The sequence below is a fragment of the Monopterus albus genome, unplaced genomic scaffold, assembly GCF_001952655.1.
Source record: "Monopterus albus unplaced genomic scaffold, M_albus_1.0 scaffold106.1, whole genome shotgun sequence".
Lineage (NCBI taxonomy): Eukaryota > Metazoa > Chordata > Actinopteri > Synbranchiformes > Synbranchidae > Monopterus > Monopterus albus.
This window is the reverse complement of record NW_018127986.1, coordinates 1004085-1028556: the sequence shown is the minus strand read 5'-3', so window position 1 is coordinate 1028556 and position 24472 is coordinate 1004085. Positions and strand designations below refer to the sequence as shown.

The 24472-nt window shown below is 41.3% G+C and overlaps 2 protein-coding genes across 2 annotated transcripts in view; both read left to right on the top strand.

The window, feature by feature from the left end:
• LOC109966062 (cadherin-4-like) overlaps positions 1 to 22757 on the top strand; it is a 179712-nt gene extending 156955 nt beyond the window's left edge. The window contains exons 4-5 of the mRNA XM_020610640.1: positions 22629 to 22684; positions 22743 to 22757. Of these exons, the coding sequence (XP_020466296.1) occupies positions 22629 to 22684; positions 22743 to 22757 (71 nt within the window). The remainder of the gene's footprint in view (positions 1 to 22628; positions 22685 to 22742) is intronic.
• Positions 22687 to 24472, top strand: part of LOC109966095 (cadherin-4-like) — an 82387-nt gene continuing 80601 nt past the window's right edge. The window contains exon 1 of the mRNA XM_020610705.1: positions 22687 to 22846. Within this exon, the coding sequence (XP_020466361.1) occupies positions 22808 to 22846 (39 nt within the window). The 5' untranslated portion in view covers positions 22687 to 22807. The remainder of the gene's footprint in view (positions 22847 to 24472) is intronic.

Here is a 24472-nt window from a genome sequence, read left to right as displayed (position 1 = left end):
GGGGGGTAGTATAGCTGAGAGACCACAGCCTGTCTCATTTTAACTTTATCAAACAATGTGTAAAATCTTAGTTAATGCACCATTAGTAATCTTGCTTCTCTGTGTTGTTTTGGTAGTCTGGACAAGCCCTCAAAATTCAATCACAACTATTTTGAGTGACATTTGTCAGTTTCTGAGCCTGCCAGACAGTTAATCCTGTGGAGAGAGCAGAGGAAACTTGTGAAGCAGCAGATAGCCAGCTTTAGACTGACGGAGCCTATCTCAGCTCTGTCTGCTCATGTGTCATCTCTATCTCCCCTTTTTGTACTTCGTACAGTATATAAGCTCTAATACAGATACACAGGCACACACTGACAGGGACACACACACTGAGAGGAACCTTAAAAAACTATTAAGTTGTACATGCCCAGAGTTTCTCTCTCCATGTTTGGTGCATGCTTACACCTACAGAAAGTCACAAATTCACGTATACGCATACACACCAGAAAAAACATACCACAGACCTGCTTACAGTCCAAACTCAAATGCTCACAGTGATGGGCCAGCTCATCAGAGATTATTTCATCGGAGATCTTTCAATTTTAGAAAACATATAGCCAATTGAAAATGGAATGAGTAAGCTCTTTGGCTGGATGTAGGCATGGGGCAGGAGCTGTGGTGTTTTTATCTGTGCAGGGAAAAGAGAGAGAGGGGCGTCTGTATCAGACCTAGACTGTGTGATTCATTTCACTTCCTGGGGCCTGCTCCTATCTGCTCTTGTTTACTGTGTGCAGCTCTGATAGCATCTGGTCAGGAGCAGACTTAATTGTTCTAGTGTAGTCTGTAATGCTTTTGGCTCCCGAGATGCAGTGCAAGGACAATTCAAGAATGAATGAGAGCACATCTCTTCAATTAATCTCCATTCACATCATATAGATGGAGAAGAGCAGACTGTTTACTTAGCAACCATCTGCTTACCTGTCTTAGAAGATAAAAAGCAAATGGTAGCTTCATCTTTTTCAAGATACAAAGCTGCAAATGTTTCAAGATATAAAGCTGATATCAGCTGTGTAGTCAAGATACAGTAGTATAGCTACAGCTAATACATAAAACTGTTCATTAGAAATTAAAATGGTATCTTAGTAGATATAATGCTCTGAAAGATAGTTGATGATTTGATTTTGATGGTCAGTTAATTGTTTTTTTTAAGTAAAAAAATGTCAAGCATTCCAGATTCTCTGTTTTATATCATTTGTAATTGAATTACTTTGTGGTTTGGACTGTTGGCCAATGTACACAAGCACCTTGAGCTCTGGGAACTTGCAGCTTTTTTTTTTACTATTTGTCAGTTTATAGGTTTGACAATTAAACAGTTGTTTGAAAGAATAATCCACAGAAAAGAATCATGTAGAAGATAGCAGTCTTATGCACCCATGCATATACAAACACACACATGCACACCAACCAGTGTATGCACTTGACACTTTGCCATGTTTTGATTTACCAGAAAATGTGACATCATGCTCCCTGTTGCGATAGTGATGGGTAGCACTGCTCCTGCTGCTGCGCAATCCGTGTGTCTCAGCTCTGGATTCAAGGTTTAACAGGGGTGGACTTGGGGGCAGCGATAGAGGGGAGCAGGAGAATCATGGGCTCTTCCATCATCTGGTTTACCTCACAGTGTCTCTCCATCAGCATCTCTCACTCTGAATAATGTTGCACCACTCCCCTGCCTCTGATTACATTCCACACGTTGTAACCCACTGACAGACCACACATCTCCTCCTGTCTGTCTTCAGCCTCCACAGCAGCATTCATACTCTAATCCACGTTTTTTCCATTTCTTTTTGCCACTTCATTTATTGCTGGTTTTCAGTGCCAATTTCAGAGTTGGACTTGATTGTAATGGAACCCTTCAAGGGGCAGAAATCACAGTAAGGTAATGCAGAATAATATTCCCATATTGCCACTCTGGGAAATTCACTGCACACAGTCCTCACTGACACAGCCAGCTATTGCACTTTGTCCCCTTTTTCTCCTGCAGTGCAACCAGGTTGACTCCAGTCCTTACATCCACCTCACTTACCTTTGCCCCCTCAGCAGTTCAGTTTTACAAGAGATGGCTTTGAGTCTTTGTCTGGGCTCATTCTTAATTCATCAGGGATATTTGTATGAGGCCGAGGTAGGAGTTTGATTCTATTCCCGGTGTGCAGCAGTGTCCGGCAGGTTTGTCAGTGACAGCTCTATTCTGAATTACCAAGTGTTCCCAAGCCCTCAGAAGGAATCCACAAAGGCTGGATTCTCTTCCTTCGCTGCAGCAGCCACAGCAAAATCATATCCCTAGTCCTTGAGCTCAGTGACAGCTGACTAATGGGTAGCACCTTCCACTTGTAGCTACTTATCGTTCCACGCACTGTGTGTTTTTGGGAATAGGTGTGTTTTCACTTGAAGAGAAGAGTTCCTCTGGGACCATCTTCAAGTTTTGCCAGTAGCAATTGGTATTTAAAATTGGAGTGCTGCTAAGCAACATTAATTGGGAAACGGTCTCTGTTGGCTCAGCAATGGCATCACATTTTATGTGAATGACAGCACTGATATTGGGATTGCATATATTTTATTCATTGCTTGCATATTACTTACATTGAAACTTTAGAAATTGTAATCTGGTTTGCAGTATGGCATTCTCTGAGCTATGCCAAAGCACCATGCTGGTGTTTTGCACTGTTTAACTACTGCATTGTTTGAATTGTTTGACTATTTAGGCCACATATATTTTCCCACTGACATTTTCAAAGAATGTAATGGTTTTAGTTTTTGTTTGTTTGTTTGTTTTCAGTGTTGTTTTGCCCACCTTGGAGGCAGTCATTTTCCATTTGAAAAATCTGTGAAAGTCAATTTGCAGAAAGAATTTAAACTTGCTTTACAAGCTCGGCAATTCATCATAGTGACACAGTAATGCTGTTTTCAATGTCAACGTTGCAGTGTTATTCCTGAAAGAAAACATTGCACAGATACCAAAACTAAACTTGCAGCATTTGTGCCCCAGGTTCCACATCTCAGTTGATCTTGACTTCATTCATTGATTAATTTTAAAACACCACTTAACCACACACATTTATCTTGATGTGGATGTGTACCAAAGATTGTAAAATTGCAGTCTGATATTAACAGAATCAGAGGATCAATTGAAACCTCTGTGCCAGCTTCATACAATACTAATCTAATCTTTCTTCTCCTGCTCTGGCAGAGTGAATAAAAGTTTGTGAGAGGTGACTGCACTCTGCACTAAATAAAGTATGCCCACAGGGCATCATAAAAACATGTGGCCCCATAGCAGCACACTTACCTTATCTCTATCAACAAATCACTAAATCTTTATTTGGTGAGCCAATGTCTAATCCTCTTGCGAGCCACATCAATTCAGTTTTGCGCCACATGCCATTTTCTCTCCAGCACGTTAGTAGTTAAGGTCTATTGTCTCTTGTCCCACATGCAAGTACTGTATCCTGGAATATAACAAAAAAATAATAATTTGGCTGATATTGATGTGGCTTTCTCTTTCCACACAAGCTCACCGTTTAGGGCAGCATAAACAAAAGTGCTGTTTTCAGTTCCTGTCTGGCTGTGAAGCAGCTGAATGGACAGATCAATGATTGTATAAAAGCCGTTTATGCTTTCAGGTTCTAGTGTGTTTTTGTGTGTGTGCTTGTGACTAACTTTATGTGTGTTTGTTTTTATACTAATGTGTATATGGAAGACCACCCTTTCAAGTGTATGGGCAGTTTTTGTTGCACCCACTAATTATGACACAAAGACGCATTCATTATATCCCTAAAAGTGTGCTTCACTTCTCTAACCCACTGTGAAGAGAAAAAGTCGATTAAGCAAGAAAAATACACAAAAACAAATGAGCACCCAAATGAGGCTTCTACGGTTCTTTATTCTGTTATTCACTATTATCATTTAAGCATGAAAAAGCAATTCAACATGATTGGGTACTTGGTTTTCCAGTGTAATCTAATTTCTAATGGACTCTGGTGGAAAAGGACTTTTCGACTTGTATTGCTTTTGTATTAACCTCCTAGAGTGTTTTGAAACTACAGGCCACCACTGAGTGGTGTCCATAGTTACAAATGAATATGCTTAAAGAATAGTGTAGTATTTTTATTTTTAATGCTGGATTAAAGGCAAGTAAAGCTTTTAGTTCATTGTACTGCAACACAATAGCTAAAACAGGAAGAAAATAATGATTAAAAAAAGAAGTTGTGTTAGGGGGTTGTCTGTGGGGTCTGGGCTATTAATCACCCACAGTCCTCCCTCACCTCTGGACCTGCCTTTTAATTGCATCTGCACTTCCTCTTCCTCTCCTGCTTCCTGTGTGTTTTTTTTTTCTCAGCTTTCTCTTCAAATTCTTCCCCTGCATGGACAAAGCACCCACAGGGCCTTGAGGAGATGATATAAACCAAGCTTATCTTCCTCTACCTGTTGTTCTATGCCCTTTGTTCCAAACAGCTTTTCCTCCGTACATTTGATGTTCACATTTTGATTAATTCCTGCCTGCCTGTCTGCACTGATGAGAAATTGAAAAAATAAAGGTGTTTGCGAATACTTCATTATTAGGCGATTTGCCTTTTGCAATGTCCAGCTGATACTGATTTACAAATAATTTGTTTCAGTGTTTGCCTCTGTCTCTCTCTGAAAACAGATGAGAGATTGAGGGGGGAAATTATATATCAAGTGGCGAAACAATAGAAATGCAGATGCTTCCATACAAGGATGCCTGAATGGTTTGAATGGTTCAAACAGCATCCACACACAAGGACACAAAGAGACAATAATGTAACTCTGTTTTAAGGGGACAAAAATCAGAAAAAAAGACAAAAACAACGAGAGGAAAAGGTGAGAAGAAGTTATGTCTGGATCAAGAGACAACATATGGGTATAAAATGAAGAACAATATCATAATATATAAATAGTGAAGGTTATATGTACAGAATCCCTCAGAAATATGGAGTATTTAGAGAGAGATATGGAGGGAAGCATGTATGCAGAGCCAGATGCTTGGCCGCCAGGCAGGTCTGTACCAAATACAAGGGCACAAAGCTTATTCTGGCAGTAGTAGATAGTGCCACCTCCTCCACATGTCCTTTCTTTACTGCACCCAGTACAAGTATGCAACATCTGGGACCCGAGGGACCATTATCATGAATTCTGTCTCACACTATCAGATCTGATGCACACGTGATTGACACCTTTTCTTTATATCAAATGCTGTTTGCAGCAGTACTTAATATCTGTATTTGTGCAGTAGTCTTTAAGGAATCACACTAATGCTTGAGCTTGTTTCTACCATACAGTAGTTCCGCTCAGTAAATGGAACAGTAGAGCCATGCACCGCTATCATAAACAGAAAACAAGCACTGGCAGTTGAACGGCCAAAGTGCGTGGTTTGGTTCCAACAGAACCCCAGGAGCCTGCAGGCAAGGGTCATATAACAAAATGTAAGGAGGTGATTCACAGCATCAAAATGAATGCAAAGTTGTGTCTTAAGGAGAGACGGTCAGACATGCAGACAGAGCCTGGGGCTGTCTGACCTCAGGATCGGGTCGTTAGATCCAAACCAGTCAGAGAAAATGTAACAGAACTAATCATGACAGCTCCTACTGACCTCGAGCCCTCAGCCTCGCAAGCGAGAGCAGAGATGACTTAGCCTTGACTCAATGGTCAGCCATGGAGAATGTTTGAAAATACAGCCAGCTTCCTAATGAGCAGCCTAATGAGGCACTGACAAGACTTTTGTCCCTTACTGCGCTGTTGTTCACTCGGTGATCAGCTGTGACAGAGGGAGAAGAACCAGTGATGTGGAGAGAGACTTGCCCAAAACTTTGTGATTTCCTGAAAGGTAAACTTTTGTCTTTTCATCTTGGTAGCAGTCTGAATATTAGTATTAGTATTAGCAGCTTGCGTGATACAAAATCTGAGTCAGTCACTGAATATGACATATGTTAAAACTGTTCAGACAGATACATTATACTGTTGTCTCATGCAATGCAGACATTTCCATCCCTGCTGACACTGTTATTGTGCTCTGTTGTCACAGATCTAATTATCTGTTTTCAAAGCTTTGCACTTTATGATTTTTCTCCCAGCTAATCGCTTTCCTGTCCCCACCCCATTCCTCCTGGTTGCGTGACTGTACCATTAAGTGTTGTGTTTACTGGTTTAGTCGTAACTAAGCATCTGCCGGGTATCCGACACTCAGCATGGGCGTTCACAGCCACAAATCACGTTGCAGCAGGATTTACAATAAATGAGGCTCAATCTAGCCTGTGGAGAACACATTTTAATATTTGCAGTGTGTTTGTTTGTTTGTCTGTCTGATGCTAAACAGCAATGATAATTAGTAGCAATCATTGCTCTGATTGTTTCATTTGGTTAACTTATCACATTTCGCAGCCTAATAACTAAATGCAGGTTTATACTTGTTATTTTCTCCACAGTGGTCGAAGCCAGCTCACTGGGGTCCACATATTAAAACAGACTGTAAGAATTGCCTCCTACCTCAAATACTTAGCATTACATGTTCTTCGAAGGAAGTCTTTTCTGTTTGTAGTACCGTAATTGCTTGCAGCTGTTCCCTAACTGCAATGTAGATGTAGAGAAACAGTTGAGCTTTCTGACCACTGACACTCTTGACATAGTGTGAAAGCTGTCTTAGCTTGGTAGCTGTATTTTTAGGAATCAAACTGTTGAATACTTTTCTTTTTTTTAATGGTCACATAAAAGTAAGGCAGATGCCTGTAGACTTAAAAGGCGCATGCTCAGTATTGTTAGCTAACAACTACATCGCCTCTCTTCCATCATACTGTCCTGCTGTCTCCCTCTTCTTTCATGTGCCAAGAGACGGAGCTTAAGGCCAGTGCTGACAAAATGGCATCATTATCTTAGCGTTAGCGCCTGCCCACGCTTTGCCTCTCATTCATTTCACAGCTAGCCTCCTGGCCCCAGAGAGAGAGAGAGAGAAAGATCCTGTGGGCGACAAAGAGAGAGAAGTTGGAAGAGTGATCTCTGCGTTTGTGATTCCACCCTTTCCACTTCTTCCTTTTCTCTCTCCCCACTAGTTCCCATGCACTGCTCCCTCATGGTTTACCAAAATACATGATGCCCTTTTTAGGACTTCCACTAGCACTGAAAGAAGCAGAAGGAGAAAAGAAATCGCCATGTTTCAAGACAGAAAGGAGGTTACTCTCACGTTGCCGCGGAGTCAAAAGAGAGGCTATTGGTGTTTGTGAGATGAACACTTCTGTGGTCTGTTAGCTATTTATTGTCAATGTAATCACGTGCTTTGCATTATTAGGTTGCTTCCATACAGAGACACGCAATAGGTTCATAGACAGATACATCAAAAGGAAATGTACTGCATATGCAATCTCAAAAATGAGTAGACACACTCAGTGAGGCAAGTCTAGTGGAGTGATTGTCACCGACGTGTCAGTGGAATGCGTGTGGGCAGGAATGAGAAAGGACAGGGCACAGTGGTGGCAGCCTTTTAAATCCAGCTGTGAAGTCTGAATCATTTGCTCTTTAATGACAATCATAACTCATTGTGAAGTTGTAATGTGCTCCACATTAACAGTGTGGGAGCTGGCTGTGGCTCATCTGTGCCTAATGCGCTATAGCTACAGGCTAAGAGCTCTCATCAAACACTGTTCAGCTATCACTTCCTCTTCTGAAAGTCTTTTGTTTACTTTGTGCCTTCCTCACGCCCACACCACAGAGAATCTTCGAAAGGCCCTAGACATCTCTCACAGCACGCAATTTCTGCTTCAAGTCTCTTGAGAACACAGTTACCTATATTCAACCATTAGACGTTGTATTTACTCATTATTTTGTGAGAGCAGTGCAGTCAGTTCTTGCTTTTCAGCTTCTGATGCTAATGAGGTGATCCTGTGGCCATGTCTGTAGGCCATATACCAGGAAGGTGTCAGTCTGGGTGTAAACCTTTGTGCTTTTGCTCTACTGGAAGTATGCGATGTCTAGGAATAGAAGCGGCACAGGTGGAGCTTTGCAACCCGGCAGAACTAAGAATGAGAGGCAATGTTTGTGTCAAAGGTGTGATAGATAATGAAGGATACACTAGCATGCACAGTTTACAAGCACACACATACTGATTACGGTAGGTCTGCTCTTTGTCTGTCATGTGCACACAAACAAGCACACATTTTGATTTGTCCAGTAATCAAACCCCAACATCCTAAATTGAAATACCTTGTCTGGCTGCATCAGTCAGTGTCAGTTTACATGTTACTTTCACATTTCATTTTCAATGGAGAGTTTATTGTGAATTTAACATGGATTAGATGTACCTGTGAGGACTACAGGTGGTGTACGATGATATGTGCACACACGCACTTAGATATTTGTTTTCCTTCCTCATGGGGACTTGACATTGCCTTTTATTTCCTGGAGACTTACCCTAATCACTACTTGTCTAACCCTAGCCCTTATCCTAACGCTAACCTTAAGCCACAAGAAATACCAGGTCCCTGCGGTTTAGTGTGCAAAGAGGTTTTGGTCCCCACAGTGTGAGTAATACCAGGTACACACACACACAAACACATATTGGTGATATGTTGCCAATTTGGCTACAGTTGCATCACCTGCACCTGGCTTAGTGAGGAAAAGCCAACTGGCTCCTCGTGAGTTTGGAAAATCACAAACCAAGTCGAGGGGTTTAGAAATGCATGAGGTGCTTTGCTGTGTAGCATTACCATGATTCATCTTCACAAAACTGCAAAAGCTTGTGATAATCGCTTTAGCTAATCCTTGCACGCTTTGGGCAAACAAGCATGGAGAGAGTGAAGGGGTGTTTTTTTAACCCTGGGGGGAAGAGGGAACTGGGTGATGGTGTCGGTGTGGGTGCAGCATGGTCAAGGTTGGGGGTGTATGTGTGTGTGTCTTCTGTACTTGTCGCATGTGTGTGTATGCACAGTATGTTTCTAAGTCATGTATATGCAGGACACACCTGCTGAGATGCATAGACAAACTGTGTAGTCGTATACATACTCACTTACTGTACAGTATACACAATACATACTATAAATCACAGAACATTTTGACAAACCGATGTTCATAGTATTATATTCTTACCTTCCAGACGTTAATACAACATTACAGCTTTGTCATAGCATGTTTAACTCTGTTTCACTCAGTCAAATAGAGCTGTCACACACCCTATGGGGACAACGTGCCTTTGGCAATTTTTGACTTTGACTTTGGCTCAATGCTGTACATCTCTAAAGCATGTTTGCCTTGAGGGTTTCTGAGTTCTAAATGTCATACAGTTTTACAGTATTAGGAGTGCATACTGTGCAAATGTCCATACTAAATACAAAATTTTAATCCAGTTTAGTTTATGTTTAGCTAAGAAATTCTTAACCATTTTCTCTGGGGTCTTCATTTTCTACAGTTTAGTTATTTTTCCTCTTCCTTTTTTCCACTGCTCATACAGTACTTCCAACTACACATTAGCACCTCTCCTGCAGATGGTGTGGTCTAATTGTGCAGGCCTTTCGCTGTTCTGCAGCCTTCCTCTCTCCATGCCATCTTCCAGGCTGAACAGATGATCACAGCCTCTGGTTTCTCTCCCTGGCCCAAAAGGCTCTGGAGGATGTTCTCATTAACAGGACGTGTCAAAGCCAACCTGCTAGCACTGCTAATTTATTTCCCCTGTACAGATGAAACATACCATAAGCCGACCACACACACACAAACACACACATTAATCTCGCACTGATAGATGTTTGTGTGTACTGTATTTATGTATGTGTCCACATACGCACACACACGCCACATGTGGCACGTGTCCTCTCCAGTACAGCTCCGGGGCCTTCTCCTGCTAGATTGCACAACAATTAGCAGCAGTGAAGGTTAGCGCCACACCTCTAACAGTCTGAAAAATGATGTATGTGCCTTTGTTTGCAAAGCATATGGGTTTGTTTGTGTGTGTTGCAGGATTTGTTTTGGGGAGGTAGAAGGGAGGGTGGGCTGTTACACAGTGTTGTCTGAGTTGGTACCTATGGGAGCCCTTCTCTGCCAGTCTCCTTCTTCCCCCAGCTTCTGTGATTCTCTCTCCATGCTGTGTGTGTCTGTGTGTGTGTTTGAGAGTGAGTTTAAGGGTGTTTTCCAGTGTATATGTGTTACCTGACAAGCCTGTCATATCAGTGTGCACCTTATCAACAGCTGCAGTAAAGCATTTCTGTATTTTACACTATAACCCACAGTATTTGGACCGTTCAACCTGTGTGTGCACACAAGCACATGTGTAGCCACACAAACACAATAAAGCCACCTGGCTCAGTTCTTCTTTGGGTTATGTCCCATTATAGTCTACAAGCCCTAAGACACATTTAGCTGACAGTTTTAAGACCCATCAGTCACATCTCTGTAAAGGCCGCTCATTCAGCCCACAAAAAGGTTCAGTGCTGCTTCGTACTGTAATAGAAAAACCTCATGTACTCACACACATAATGACACAGGTGCCCTCAGGAAGATGCTGTTAGATATCATTAGTGACTAATGTTTCTCTTTTAGCTTGCTCTGTGGCACTTTACTGTATCTTACAGGTTTGTACACACATACTGTATATTGTAAGCAGTTCTGTAGGTATCCAAACACACACATACACACACAGGTGACCCCTGTCATTTATTGAATTATAAGGGGATAGTCACCAAGGTGTGTGGCTCATTGTTTGGTGTCAAAGAGTTAAATTGCATGTGTTCATATTTACTAAGGAGTTGCAGTGGGGTTTTGTGATGGAGAAAAAGAAGAATATTGGCACCACTAGAATTTACAGGCTTAGTGTCATGGAATAGGTACTATATATCCAGGATCGTAAAATAATGGCGACAAGAATGGAAATGTACACAAATACCATCAGCACCTGATTTACCACCAATGAAACAGAGGGAGCTGTGGCAGAAATTTACCAGCAGGTGTAAAATCAGTGGCACTGCTGTCTGTGTGGCAGCTGTTAGTCATGTGAGACCTTGGAGTTAAGAACACATTTCAAAAGGGAGAAGATATTTGTAAATCACATTGGTCATCAGAGGAAAATGTGAAGTGACTTTTACAGGCTTTCAGGTCAAACTGTGCTTCAGTTACTGAATGAAATAAAAGATGATCTGACTGGCAGGAGACTGTGTGACTGCAGTTCCAAAATATGTTTGCTGATTTCTTCAACCAGATTAAAGTTTCGTAAACTTACACTTTGTTCTGCCCTCACTCTTGGTCTACATGTGCGCAGGCAGCAGGCCGTCATAAGTTTAGCATAATACACCTGAATTGCTAAGCTGTTGCCATTTGAGTTGCATTGTAGGTTATGTCGGTGCCAGATTTTGAATAAAAATGACTGGATCTGCTGCACTGATTTTGATCTTTTTTAAAAATTGTCCATCATGAATCCCACCGTATTTTGTGTTTGCAATGCTAAATCAGTGTAGTACTCTTTTAAATCACCCCTATCATCAGACAAGAATACTGATATTGGACTGCTCTGCAAAAATGGTTAGTGCAAAGGCAACACAAAACACTAGGATTTATGATCAGTGAACAATCATGGTTACAGTTAATAAAACGTTGAATGTTAATTGCAGGTCTATGATATGACACAAACATTCTCAGATGCACCACATACCAGTACACGTCCCCAGGCTTGTTTCCTGTTGCACTATAGAGGCCACATTGACTCTGAAATGTTAGCATTGGATGTAAATTGTGATGTGATTATATTTGATTACAGCCACCTTAGCAAGGATAAACAACATGACAGATGGAAGCAAATTTTCCTGATTATAAGTGTATACGATTTTATTTATTAACTTTTGAAATGTAACTGGTTCATACAGGACCAGTTATCTTGATTTTTTTTTATCTAGTTTTAAATAATAAACAGAAAAGTAATTTAAATGCAAATTGTAATGTGTGAAGAGGTCTATGCAGCATTTACTTGATAGTGTTACAGCTCTATGATCACTACTGTTATTACTGTCTTTTAACTCATTCCTGGAGTCGAGTCACTGATTTGGCCGTTAGTTGAACTTTCAGTTGAGTTCCTACCTCAGTGAAACTTGAGAACCACTAATTGCACGGTTCAGCCATCGTAGTCCACCATCAGCCCGCGGATTTCAGGGATCACAGCCTGATGGCTATCTTTGAAGAAAAATAAAAGAAGTGATATAGCCTCTTACTACTGAAAATCCACAATGCTTATCCTCTATACAGATTGTATAATTACATGTGTTTTTCCACAGTTTAAAGGCTGGAGGGATTGCTCTGGTTTATGCGCTGACCCATACAATTGGAAAAACAGAACCTTTTGTAAAGTTTTGATGGAGAGATGTTGATTAGATTTGAGAAATACAGGCTGAATTTCCTCAAGCAGTTGGGGAAAGCAATTTTGTGCTGTTTGCTTCCTTGGGGAACCTCGAGAAAACAATATGAAAATGATTTCTTTTTCTTTACAAGCATATTTGTTGCTTCCAGGCAAACACTGAAATAAAGGCAAAGTTGAAGCCTTTGTTTTTGTGGCCTGTATTAAGCTGCCTTTTTATACTTCTGTATCTGTGTTTTTCCTCCTTTGTTCCAGTGTAACAGAGAACTGGGCTTGGATGGTGACAATCAACTGGATGCTGATGGATATATTGTGTATGTACAGTATGTGCTGGCCTTGAGACTGCTGTTGATAGACCAATTGCACTTACATTTTGGTGGTTCTTCAGGGTGGAGTGAACATTGCCGGGGGGAATAATGTTAACAAAATTAGAATGCATGAAAGCAAACGCAAATCCTGAAAAACATGACTCGATGCAAACTGCTGACCGCAGCAGACGCTTTCAGAGTAAACTGTACACTCCCAAAGACAAGACTGCTGTCACTCCTCCTCAGTCTTACTCCAGCCTTGTGTAACTATTACCACCACCTCCTCCATCATTTCTCATTCTCAAAAGCCAAGAACAGCGCAGCACATGCCAGACCACGTTACACAAACACACACACACATGCTGACCTCAGCCTACTGCACTCGTCTGTGTTAAGTCCTGTTGGTCAGACTGTATCAGATGTCTTGTTGCTTTAGGCAGTGCAGTATAATACTACATACTGTACAGTAGTGATACAAAATCTGGTCCAAGACTCTGGGGAACACTAACCTGTACTATACATATCAAATCCATCATTAAATTTGTAGGCTATCGATCCAGAAAATTAACTGCACCACCACCACCAGAGCGTTTTACAGTTTCTTCCCCTCAAATGACTGCTGTGAGGGAATGAGAGGAGCCTAGAGATGTCAGCTGTGGGTTTCTGTTTAAATACTTTCTGACTATGTTAACTGTGTGTATGTGTTCTGGGAGCAGCTTATTCCAACTTGACCCACTGCTGCACAGAAAGTTGGGGAAGTTTGTGCTTGCTTTTGTTCTGCTGCTACTGTATTTCCTCTTGTGTTTTTCTACAAAGAAACTCCTCTCTTCCTGGGAGAGGATTTATTATGCCTGATCTCTCTCCTTCTTATTGCATTCTCTCCTAATCACCACTAAAGCCAGCCTTAATTGCACAAAGTCTCAATTTTCTCTTTTTCTCCTCCTCTTCCTCATGCCCTTGCTTTCTTTCTCTTAATGTGTCACAAAAATGCAGACAGGACAAAGGAAGGAAATGAATGTTTAATAAAAACAATATAGAATAAAGCAAATATGAGTAATTGGTTTGCATGATACTGATACGTGTACTAAGTGTAATGTCATGATGCTGCACTAGTTAATGCTGCGGAGCACTTTGAGGAAGTGATTGAGGCTGATAGCAGAAGGTGTTGTTGCCACTGTTTTGGGTATCCCTCCGCCATGTACCAGTGAAGCTGGTGCTTGCAAGCCAACAATAAAATTGTTATATGTTCAAATCTCCTTGATCATTTTGAACATTACACTAAGCAGAGAGATATAGTTACATAGCAGCAGGAGACCCTGACATTTGTATTGTGTGTGTGTGTGTGAGTCTGAGATTAGTGTTTTTCATGTTAGTCATTTTTCATGAAAGCATTTTTGTCATGGTTGGAGGCATTGGTAGGCACTATGTGTTCATACATGCTTTTTGCATTTCTCCCCATGTCATATAGGCAGTAATACAGTGTTATTGTTTGGAGTCCTGGTACCAGCTCAGGCAACAGTTCAGTTCCCCTTGATGTGAGAGATGGCTGAGAATTGGTGAAGGCCAATCAAGCACTTCTGTGCTTGTTTGGAGGAATACTAATCAGTCATTTAGTCAAGACCAATGCTTGGTCTTTCTGTGAATACATGTATAAATGTGTGTGTGTCCTTTTGCTACCACCATGCCCGTCTCCTCTCTGCCCCCTGCACCCAGACCCTGCCCTTGTCTTTAGCTACGTTCAGACTACATGCTGACGTGAATCAAATCAGATTTTTTTTTTTCCTCCAAGTGACTCAGATTTGATGTTTTCAGGGATTGTGTGAACAAACCAAATAAACCTTTTCAATTCAGTTCTGGGCCACTTCCATGTGTGGTTCTAGATTTGATTCATATCTGATATTTGACCATACCTCTGCAAATGTGCACATCACCTGTCATCATCAAGAGCAACAGCTGTGATGGGGTTCAGTGGAGAGACCAGGAAGTGTCACATTTGTTGGACATTTGGAGAAGTCTCTGACCATGCCAAACTGGAAGGAACATGTTGTAACCGAACAGGTTTTAAGGAAATTAAGCTATCTGACCGATGCACAAATAACATTATTGTTGTTATTCTTGTACGTATGTACAATTATGCTATTGCAGCTCACATGTCAGTTAAATCGACGGTTTTGGACTCGAACACTCGTCACTTACAAACACGAATGTGAGCCATCAACACTAAGAGATCGGTTTTGACAAAAAGATTGGAATTGAGCATTAGGGCCTATAATGTGAATGTAATTATAGTTCTGTTTTTCTTCTACCTGCCCTGCCCCTCTACACCCACACTTTCCTGTCACTCATCTTGAATAATCATCAACCAGAACTTCAGCCAGCTCTCAGCTTTCACTCTTCATCAGGCTTTCTTCACAGTCTCACAATCTGCTCTCCAGGGGTATTCTTTGTACATCACTAATCAGATCTGGGATCAAAGAAGTAATACTGGTTTTTCTAAAGCCAGCTAAGGTTATCAGGATATTTTGGTTCTTTGACCCCCACCTCAGATGTGGATTAGAAAAGTGGGATTCAGTCATCTGAGATAGGTAGGTGCTCTCGTGGCAGAACCATGATCAGCTGGTTTCTCATTGGCTACGTGCAGATGTCCAAAGAAAGAGAGCAGTCTGTCATCACAAAACTATGGTGAGATGGAAGATAAAAAGTGGCTGACAAAATAAATACACAAATAATGCACTTAAATTCTTAATGTGGCCATTACTGCATGTACATGCTTTGATATGACCACATAATTTGTATCATCTCTGCATTATGTTCAGAGCAAGTACAAACACAACAAGTAAAGTACAACAATGTTCTTCCCACTGGTACCAATGTAGTGTATTACTCTCAGCCCTACTACCATGATTACAGTTTTTCTCCATGACTTTGCCTAAATATTTGCTGTAATTGACAGTGATTATTAAATTCTGTAACTCCACTTTGACTTCCTGCCTGGTGTTTGCATTTGAGTCGATGCCTCAACAAAAACCTGACAGTTGGTGTTACTGATGTGTGATTGGTTGGTTCCACAGAGCAGAAAGTTTGGACAACTGAAACACAAATCTGAACCCTGAACTAGAAGGAGGTTAGAAGCCAACAGTGTGCCTGCCAAGTGTCCAGCTGCTCTGAGATCAGACAACCTGTTGGGACTAGTCGAATCCCTTCCATGACCAACCAGCCACGGTTATAGCAGCAGCTTCTTTGGCATTCACCCACGCATCCACACTGAAAAGAGCCACTCATTGTGGTCAGGTATTAATTCATTTACCGCAACATTTTAACCTCGCTATTTAAGTGTAACATGTGGACCTTTTAATCAGAATAATGGCAGCAGTTGGCTGTGAAGCTGGCTGGCAACTTCCATACATGTTATGAATGCCCAGGATCATTTAAATGAAAGAAAATTGGCTTTTTACTGTAACTTTTTCTTAACCCATATTAAAAGCAGGGCAATTGAACCATACATATAATATGTAAACAGCACCATGTTGTCCACACAGCATATTTGTAGTTTGTGTTTAATTGAAGCTGACAGAGAGGTTTATAATAAAAAAATGTTTTGAGGAGGCATATGGCCTCCACTCTTTAGGGTATGAGCCCCCAAATGTACACAGAACAGTTCAAATGTATATTTCTAGTAGTAGTTTCATGTTTGCCTAAACTACTTGTACTTGTAAGCCTTCGCTCATTCATTTGGTTAAAATTTAGTGTAGAATGATCATAATAATAGATAGGATTTTCTAGCAAACCAAGCAAGGTGTTTTTTGAGAATAAAGTTGCCAAGCTCTATCTCCAGCCTAATATCTCATGCTGGCATCTTGGATTTTCACCCATAGAAAGTGGAGCGCTGCAGTAAAGCATAAGCCAAACAAAACACAAAGTAAAGCTGCATAAGACGCCACAGGCCATCCACAGACAGGACACACACAACTCTACATAGGCTTTATGGTGCTCAGTCTGCTACAGTAGTACAGTGTTGTTTAAGCAAGGCAGGGAAGGTTTAGAGAAACAGAAGCTGGGGTACAACAAAAAAGATATTTACTGAAAGTGTTGAATATTAAAGCACATTTTAAAAACTAATGAGACCGCTTTTTTTCTCATTCCATTCCATTCCATTTCTTTAAAATTAATGTTGTGGTATTGTCTAATTGATCCACACTTTTTTGCCTTACATCTTCTCTATTTCCTCCCAGTCAAACAAACCCTCATTCATTCTCTCGCCAATGACGAGGACAAGTGAAAAAGCTAACTTTGTGAAGCTGTGATTAATATTAGCCACCACAGTTTTGCCTGTGGGAACTTAAAGGAGTTAAACACTCTCATCTCATTAAAATTGTTTTTTGAATTAGCTGTGCCTTTGTAGTTGCCAAACATGACAGAAGTTCATTGTCTGGAGTTCCCAAGTGCATTTGAACATAAAATGCACTAAAAACATAAAACCGTCAGATAACTGAACAAACAGAAGCAGGTTTGAAAAGCTCTACTAATACAATAGCTTTGCTTTGCTTTGATGCATATTTGACTTATAAGTAGCATTTATTTTTGTGCAATGCTTAATACATTTGTACTTTATGTGTAACGTAGGATTCCTTTCATACAAGGGGTGAAGGAAAATTCATATATGGTTTGATGTATTGTCTCTGCACTCAGTGTCTGGATGGTTGTGCAAAGTTTGAATCAGCTCTGTGTGCGTTGATAGCAGCTGGTCACTGGCACCATCCCTTTGTAAGTTTCTTGGAAGGATGGAGGGTTGAGCCAGTCTCTATGATTGACATCAGTGAGCCAGATCCCTGATGGGCTTCTAACATTGCTTTAAACACCCTTCCATCACAAATTTGTTGTCCCTTTATAGTCCATCAGTAGTGGACAGTGGACCTGGCTCTGTTAAGCCAGTCACTGAGGATCCAGCCCACTGTAGAGTTCTGATTAGACTGCACACTTCCCATGGTGCCTCTGATCAGCAGCCATGTTCATATCCCCCCATCCATCTCTTCATCCTGACCCTCTGTTTCCATCTCTCTGAGCTAAATCGCTCTCCCTTTGTCACTCGTTGCTCTCTTTCTCTCCTTTCTTATTCTATCCATCTGTCCTGATCTCTGGAGAGGCCGGCCCAATTAACCTGTTTAAACAGCCATCTGAGCATCCCATCCATTCCAATGTGGCTGTGTGAGAGAGAGCCAGTTCACTGAGCCAGAATCCAAGTGCCAGGCCCTATCCGCTTCCCTCCACCCTCACCTCCCTCTTCATCATCTTCATCCTCCACTTTCTACTTTCTCCTCTCATGTCCTCAATGGGCCTGATTGTTGCAAAGATTAGCCTGACCCAGGACCTGTAGACATGGTTTCTTTAATGTTTGCAGGGCAGGGTGATATCTGATGGATTCAGTGCACTATACTTTGAACAATTTAAATGGCTGCAGCTATAAACTCGTGTGCCTCTGGAGATCTCTTCAGTAATTGCAGTCTGTCTGTGAGCATTTCCCTCCTGTTTTCTTTCTCGTCTTTAATGATCTTTCATTCGTTTCCATCTGATTGCCACCTCCTCACATTTTCCATCCTCTCATCCATCTCGCTTTCCCACTCTGTCTGCCCTTCCCTTCTCCCCTTCTCCTCTCACCTTCTTTCTGTCACTCCTCAGCTTTCTTCCTCTCTCCTGACAGTATCCCTTTCTCACTTTCCTTTCAACACTTGTCACCTACTTCCTGTCAGGCTGTCCAGAGAACACCATAAGAAGGTCACAACTCTTTTCAGCATTCCTCTCCTCCTTGTCCTTGTCTCGTTCAAGGGAAAAGAGAACTTTAATTAGATAAACGGGGGAGGGGGGGAAGTGAAGATGAGGCTGGGGTGTGATATTATCCAGGCACACAAAGCACCATTTCACTTCCTTCTAAGCAACAGTGATAAAGAAATCATAGAATATAGTCCTTCCTTGTGTGGGAACGTACATTTGAAATATTTCAGGGTGTGACTGCTCACATTGACTAGGCAGTGGAGTAGTGCTGGGCTTGCTGCATGGCACACTGGGTTGTCTGTGTAATTTGCCAGATCAATGCACAACCTGGGCCAACCGTTTTAGATGACTTGTTAATGTGCAGCTCTGAGCCGCTGGGCTTCATTGCAGTGTTCTTGGCCGATTTTTATAATCTCTCTTACAGCAGTATTGACCCAACTGAGTGAAAAGGAAGCTATTGGAGGTGTGTGTGTGTGTGTGTGTGTGTGTGTGTGTGTGTGTGTGTGTGTGTGTGTGCGTGCTTTGATGGAGGGGTACAACTGGCACTGTCTTTTTCTTTAATTGGTGCAAGACCCTCTGGGTACTTTATGCACAGTCTGTCACTCCATTTATGTGTGTATTGTTGCAGTTAGTTCAGCTTGTCATTGTTGAAACATGCAATGTAATCATAGTAAACAACTACACAAAGGGAGAGAGTATACACCTACAGTATGTACACTGCTACTTACCTCATTATTTATTGTCTCATCAGTTTTGACTTGTGCCGGTTTTCATTGAAATATACCTGGATTTAAAAAAAAAACGTTTTACATGCAGTTCTAATGTTTTTATATCAGGGACCACAAATGGCATGAAATGTCCTGGGGCCTGTGTCATGAAGGAAGATTATTGTATTCTAGTCATGCGGCCATAGCTTACTGTTTACAGTTAGACCTGCTGTAATATCACTTTTTGCTTTGGCTATAAACATATTTCCCCAAAGATAGCACTGTTCCATCTCATACAGTATTATATAGTAGCTATATAGTATAGTAGTTATAGTATTTCATTAATGGTTCTGACAATGTCACTAATAATTCCCAACTCTGGCTTGTTCATATGATTTGTGCTAGTTAAGAAAACTCAGACTTAACAGTCAGTTGATAACCAGCTTTGTGATACCAGTTATCCAGGATAGACAGTGTTAGCCTCAGTGAAGCCAGATAATCCCAAGATAGTGACAGACTTTGTTTATGATCATAACCATGAAGACAAAAGTTATTTTAACCAAAACTACTCTCTTTATCTAAACCTGACTATGTGGTTTTTACAGCTTAACTTAATGAAACTCCATAATTGTAACTGTGTGTTATGATTGTTTCCATGATAATGAAAGTCTGCAACATCCTACGGGTAATATATTGTTTAGATCTGAGGACTTCTTGCAATCAGAATAAGAAAAATCAGGAGGATAAGAAGAAAAAAGTAAAGTAAGAAAATGAAATGTGTAAGACTTTGGTGTTTTTTGTGCTGGAACCAATGATTATTTTCGTCATTAATTGATTATTAATTGATTATCAGCTCCCTGAGAGATAAACCAGGCCTTTGATCATCAAATTAAGGAGAACAAAACTAAGTTAAATCCATAAATCCATGCAGGTGACTGTGTTTCAGTGGGCAGAGCAGTTGTCTCCCAACCGGAGATTCGGAGGTTCGAATCTCGGTGCCTGCCGTTTCATGTGTCGAAATGTCCTTGGCAAGACACTGAACCCCCAAGTTGCCCCCGATGGTTAGAGCCATCGCTTGAGTTGGCGCCGCAGATGGTTGCCTCAGTTCTATACCGGAAACAAATTCATTGTGTGCAACATACTTGGCTAAATAAAGTGATTATTATTATAGAAGTTGTTTTCTGTCCTGCTGTATAAAGGCAGGCACTGTTTGATCACAGGGGTTTACAGTAAAGAGGGTTTTGCTGCTATAAGCACAGCTTTAAATTAATTATCATATATCTATTCATCATCTATACCTGCTCGTCTTTTGCAAGCTTGCCAGAACTGGAGCCTTTCACAGCATGTTGTTGTTTGCAACATTGTGTTTTAAGAAACAGATTTTCACACAGATTTCTGTGTTTTTCTTTCTTATTCTAAGTACAGGTTATGTGGTTGGCAGATTAAAATATAAACTATAAAAATTAAAATATCGAACCCCTTTTATATGTTAGTTACAACCCATGCATATATGCTTTTTTAGATATGGTTGAAGTTACCTGCCCTCTCTCAGTATGAAGGCTACTGACCCCTAAAGGCTATGACGGGGGGGGGGAGGGGACAGTAACTGACAGACAGTGAGATGAGGGGCAACAGGCCACCTGCTGCTTGAGCATGTTTTTATTTTGTTTTTTTTTTTCTGGTGTACTCAGAAATACAATGCAGCATGCTTTGAGTTTGATTTTTGACTTCTTATTGTTAATACAATCAGGCAGCCTTCCAAAACTCTATTTGCACAGACACGTTTGCCAACTGGTGTGTTTGTTATTGTGGCTCCCCACCTTCCAAATCTAATCTTTGAAAATCTACAAAAAATAATGATAGAAGCAATGAGGTAAGACAAAAAGGAAGGAGAATGAGGCAACCAGAAAACAGCAAGCACACTTTTTATGCTTTTGTTTAGGGTAGAAATGTTCAGTAATACAAAGAGAAAAACAATCTGATGAACAGGTTTTTCTGTCTGTTGGGTTGATGTAGTCCATCTCTTATGTGCCCTCCTGCCTAGGGACACCTGTGCGGCACTTGCTGCACTCAGTGGACGGAGTGTTGCTGGAGAGCCGTCCCCTCTGATGGAGCTCTGAGTAGCTGTATGTACATCTAGCCTGGCCATCTGAGCGAAGGGTGCTAACATGATCACAGGCATATTTAGGGCCAGACAGAACAAAAACCTGGCTTTACTCGCAGTTTACTTTCTGTAATGACAGCCCTGTCTCAGCTGTTGTAAAGCTGGTGCCATAGAGAAAGAGAAGATCCCACAGTGAGCTGTGGCCTTCGGCTCAGCGTTTCCTGCAATATGCCATCTAGACATTGTGAAGATAAGAGGCCATGACTTACAGTATCTTTTCGTGACCATTTAAATGCTCTACCATAAAATACATATTTTTGAGAGGGCTGTGGTGATGTGACAAGTTACAGTAAATGCTGCATAGAATGTTTGAGGATTACATGTACGCCTTCATCTCCGTGTAAACACTAAAGAAGAGAAGAGGATGGGATGACCGGTGTGGCAATCACAGTGAATGCAGATGACCTTATGGCTGAGAGCTGCCACAAAGACTACAGAAAGACAAGAAACAGAGCAATTTAGTCCTCAGATTGCAAACTAAAAGCATAGTATTTGTCACTCAGGAAAAAAAAACATGGTATTACTGCATGCCACAGCAGTAGTGGAATCAATATTTCCTGACAGACAATACAATTAAAAAAAATATATAGGTGTGAATAAACTATATATGCAAAAGGAGCTGTTTCTGCAGATTAATCCTGAAGAATATCTATCACTTAGTTTCCCTTTAGTGCTTTGTATTCTTTTAATATGTTACAGCTTTGCTTATTAATATGGGTTTTATTTCTGTTATGACCAATAATAATTCTAGCACACACCCGGCTTGGTCTGTCTACAAATAAACTGAACTCTAGTCTCTCTTAAAATCAGTGCCTCACCCCTCCACAACAGCAGCACACCACTCCATTACTTGGCGTTATTTTCACTTTAGCTTTAGTTGAGAACAATGCTCAGCAGTCTTATCTTAAAGATGTTTTGACCCGTTGCTAGCTACCTCCAGACACTGTGTGTGTGTGTCTGTCTGTCTGTGAGCACCAGTTTAACCTGATCCCCAACATTCATTCATTTTCTACTGCTTAGTCCCTGAACGGGGTCACGGGGGGGGGCCTGGAGCCAATCCCGGCCAGCAATCGGGGCTCAGGGGGACAACACAGACAAACACACACACACACACACACACACACACACACACACACACACACACACACACAGGCAACGGCGCTAACCACTGTGCCACCGTGCTGCCCTTTGATCCCCAACATACCATCACATATTTAAAGTATATTTCATTATTTAATCATCACTGTTGGAATCATCTGCTTTCCTGAACAGTATATTGAAATTTTCTTAATTCTTTTTGTCTACAGTGAAGTTTGACGACTGCATGGGGAATAAAGCTGTGGTTTTCCAGAGCAGCAACAGCGTGCAGACAGGCGGGTCCATCTTTGTACAGGGAGCGGGAGCCAGTCTGGATGAACCAGTCCAGTTCAAAGTGACAGCAAGTGGTCCACACAAACATATCTGGGAGACTGTGGTCCAACTGGCAATGACTGACCCACCATCACCTCAACAACATGAAAATGAGGTGAGTTATACATTTACTGAGCACAAGCACAGACACAAATATCATGCTTCAGATTTAAATTATCATCTGAGAGTTTCTTCTTCCTATGACAAACTTTCTCTAGTGGTCTGGTGATAGTAACAGCAAAGAATCAGGTCAAAACTCCTCAGGGTTTGAGAGAGAGAGAGAGAGAGAGCGACTGGGGCACATAAAAGTTGCAGTAGCACATGGTTGAAAGTGATAGAATCACACCGCCACAGGGGGAAAGCACGATTTCCCTCAGCCATAAGCTGTTATTGGAAAACATCCTGTGCCTTAGATACCCCAGGGGTCCTTGACTCTACCTCCTCTCTTTAAAAGCTGTCGGAGGTCGGGTGAGCAGCCTGAGCTCAACTGTCCCCAGGGTCCGATCTGATAGTCAGGATCAGCACCAGTGTTAATCAGATTAGGTAATGACAATGCATGTGATTAGGGGCCCATTTTCACTAACATCTCACACAGAATGTGGTTTTTGGTTTTTTTCTAGGAACCAGTTGTCATTTTCTGGTCATAGAAACTGTTGTAAGTTCCAATTGGGCTTGAAATCAACTGACAACAAACTAAATTTAAAGCAACAATGGATCAAATGGCTTTATAATGTGAAAGGCATCTCTTTTAGTGACAAGCCCACAGCGAATTATCACCCGATTCCACAAACCTCCTCAGCCCAACAGAGCCTGATAGCTTCATATGATATGATTATCATCATTCAACTCATGGGGTCATTTTTACATCAGAATTTTCACCGAGTAGCAGGGAGTATACAAGGCGTTTAAGCTCACATTGCCATGTCTTTTATAGTCATTTAACCCACTTTAGGCAAAAGAAAAATTGCTGTTGCAAACAACACAGTGAGCAAAACTGATTATTTTTTACTGCTATAAGGCAGGGGTCCACTTTACTGTACACTGGGGAGAAGTGATATTTGCATTGTCTTTTTCTTTTTTTTGAGGACTCTGCCATACTGCTGCATGCCATGACACTCAACTGAACCAGTGGACAGAGGCTGACTGTGAAGTCTGCCCAGAAAGAAAAGCGATAGATTCACTTAGCACAAAGAGAGACCTCTCTCTCTCCCCCTCCCTCTCTTTTGCTCGCTCTCAAGAAAAAAAAATCGATTTCCATGATATTATTCATTATTTGCAGACATCAGAGAGCTGCTCTCAAAAAGCAGGAGACTCCCAGAACTTCTAGGAGAAGTGAGATGTCTGCAACTTTAATGTTTTGATCCTGTGTCACTGCTCTCATTGTGTCATTTTTATCAGTGGGTTAAACCAAAAGGTCTGAAAACCCATTATGCACTACTTGCCCAGCACCGGCACACACAATTTACAGATATTTGAACTGTACTATAATCACTTTGAGTTCTTAGCTATTCGTGACTGACAACATAAGATTTATGTGTAAGGTATAAATGATCGATGGTTGATCTGGCGGAACCTTTGACGGACTGCTGTTTCCTGCGGTAAACCGTACTCATTTCCTGTTTTCTGTATTTGCACTGCGTTGTGCTTGCTTCCAGATTGTTTAGGAATTAAACTCACTATTTTATATTCTTGTCTCAAAGTGATGCTGAAAAACTGGTCCATGCATTTGTTACTTCCAGGC